We start from the raw sequence: 2066 nt of genomic DNA, 5'->3' as shown, positions 1-2066 counted from the left end.
GGGTTGGCGGAGAGGGAGGGGGAGAGGGAGGGGGTGGGAGAGGGGGAGAGGGGGAGAGGGGGAGGGCAGGAGGAGAAGTTGAACATGACTTGCTGAATGTGCAGGGTGGTAAGGGATCCTGGCTTTCCGGTAAGAGGAGGTTGAGGTTGAGAAGGAGGAAGAGGAGAAGGAGAAGAAGACAATGGAGGGGGACGACGAGGAGGGGCAAGGACAAGGACAAGCAGGAGGAGGAGGACGGGGACGGAGAGGAGGAAGGATTGAATATTTTTGCAGGTCCTTCGGGTCCCTTCGAGCTTTCAGTTCTCTTCCTCTCCCTGGGAACAGCGCTGGTGACTCACTGCCGCCCAAACCCACTGCTATGAGCTGAGAAGTTTCAGGTCGGGCTGAGCTGGGGTGAGAACTATGGAGGAAACCAAAAAGTCAGCGCGAGCAAGAAGAACATCTTCACTAGCCTGAGAGATGCGATGAGAATCATCCTCGGTGAATCATAATGACGATGATGATGATGATGACGACGATGATGACGATGACGATGACGATGATGATGATGATGACAGCGATGGTTGTATTGATTTTCTACTTCAGATGACAGGAAGATCTTGTTGACCGGTTTGATTCAGTCCTTGTTTGAAGGCGCTATGTACATCTTTGTATTGCAATGGCCACCAGGTGACAAGAGTAAGAGAAAGCGAAGAAGGGGGAGGGGGCAAGTATGAGGAGGGAATGCGGAGGGAAAGAAGATAAGGAGGAGAGGACGAGGAGGACAGAGTGGAGGGGGACGAGGAGGAGGAGGAGGAGGAGGAGGTAGACATAGAGGAGAAGGATGTGGACATAGAGGAGGTGGTGGTGGACATGGAGGACGAGAAGGACGAGGAGAACAAAGAGGAGGAGGAAGAGGAGGAGGAGGAGGAGATAAGGAAGGAGGAGAGGGGAGGAGTGAGGAGTGAGGAGTGGTAACATTGGAGCAGCGATGGCACGTGTGATGTCTTCTTCTCCTCCCTACGGGACCATCTTTGCGTGTCTGATGACAGCCTGCATGATCGGCTCCAGGTAATGAGGAGGCGATGAGTTGACTTAGTTTGACATCGCTCAGTCTCTTCGGCATCCTTATGAAGACATCAATGATGATTGAAACCATCATGATCGGTCCCTTCCTCGTTCCTCCTTGCTCCTTCCTTCTCCCCTCGTCTTTCTCCCTCCTCCTACTTCCTCCTTCCTCCCTCCCCCGTCTCCTCATCCTCCTCCTCCTACAACCTTCACTCTCTCCTTCTACCCACCATCTTCTCTGCTCGCAAACTCTCGCTCCTTCGTCCTTCACCGCTGATCCTAGTCTTACTCCTCCCCGTTACGCGTCTCCTCCAGGCATGTTGGGATGCAGCAGCATCGCCCTCGCTCTCGCGGGTCATATCATGCACCATCTTCCCGACGCTTGTAAGTTCCTCCTCCTCTTCGTCCTCCTGCCCTTCCCTCCTTCTCTCACCCTTCCCTCCTCCTCCTCCTGCTCCTCCTCCTGCTCCTCCTCTCCCATTCACTGTTCTCCTGCTCCTCCTCCTGCTTCCTGCTCTTCCCTTCACTGCTCTCGTCCTCCTCTTTCCTCCCCTCCTCCCCTTCTCGTTCTCTTACCTCCTCCTCTGCTCTCCTCTGCTCATCTCCTCTTCTACCTCATCGCTGATATCGTCGCAGCATTCGCCATGCACGTCCTGGCCGGCTGCTTCCTCCTGTTCGAGGTCTGAGGGAGGAGTGGTAGGGCTGAGACTGAGAGGAGCAGGTGGGGGTGGGGATGTACTTCCCCTCCATAGGTACCCTGCGATCCAAGTACATCGACAACGAACACAAGGTAAGAGGGAGGAGGAGGAGGAGGAGGAGGAGAAGGTGGTGGTGGTGGTGGTGGTGGTGGTGGTGGTGGAAGAGGAGGAGGAGAGGGTGGTGGTGGTGGTGGTGGAAGAGGAGGAGGACAGGGTGATGGTGGTGGTGGTGGTGGAAGAGGAGAGGAGGAGAGAGAGAAGAGGAGGTGGTGGTGGTGGTGAAGAGAGGAGGAGAGGGTGTGTGTGTGGTGGTGAGAGAGA

The 2066-nt window shown here is 55.5% G+C and overlaps 1 protein-coding gene across 1 annotated transcript in view; it reads left to right on the top strand.

The window, feature by feature from the left end:
• The window catches only part of GUITHDRAFT_114528 (hypothetical protein), a gene marked incomplete at both ends in the record, with an annotated part of 3659 nt that extends 1926 nt beyond the window's left edge, over positions 1 to 1733 (top strand). The window contains 8 exons of the mRNA XM_005826250.1: positions 105 to 129; positions 274 to 329; positions 378 to 480; positions 586 to 678; positions 969 to 1050; positions 1094 to 1146; positions 1363 to 1431; positions 1684 to 1733. Coding sequence (XP_005826307.1) covers positions 105 to 129; positions 274 to 329; positions 378 to 480; positions 586 to 678; positions 969 to 1050; positions 1094 to 1146; positions 1363 to 1431; positions 1684 to 1733 — 531 coding nt within the window. The remainder of the gene's footprint in view (positions 1 to 104; positions 130 to 273; positions 330 to 377; positions 481 to 585; positions 679 to 968; positions 1051 to 1093; positions 1147 to 1362; positions 1432 to 1683) is intronic.
• Positions 1734 to 2066: the final 333 nt, after the last annotated feature.

Source organism: Guillardia theta (assembly GCF_000315625.1).
Source record: "Guillardia theta CCMP2712 unplaced genomic scaffold GUITHscaffold_76, whole genome shotgun sequence".
Taxonomy (NCBI): domain Eukaryota; class Cryptophyceae; order Pyrenomonadales; family Geminigeraceae; genus Guillardia; species Guillardia theta.
Note: the sequence above shows the minus strand (reverse complement) of the source record. Positions and strands in the feature narration are given on the sequence as shown.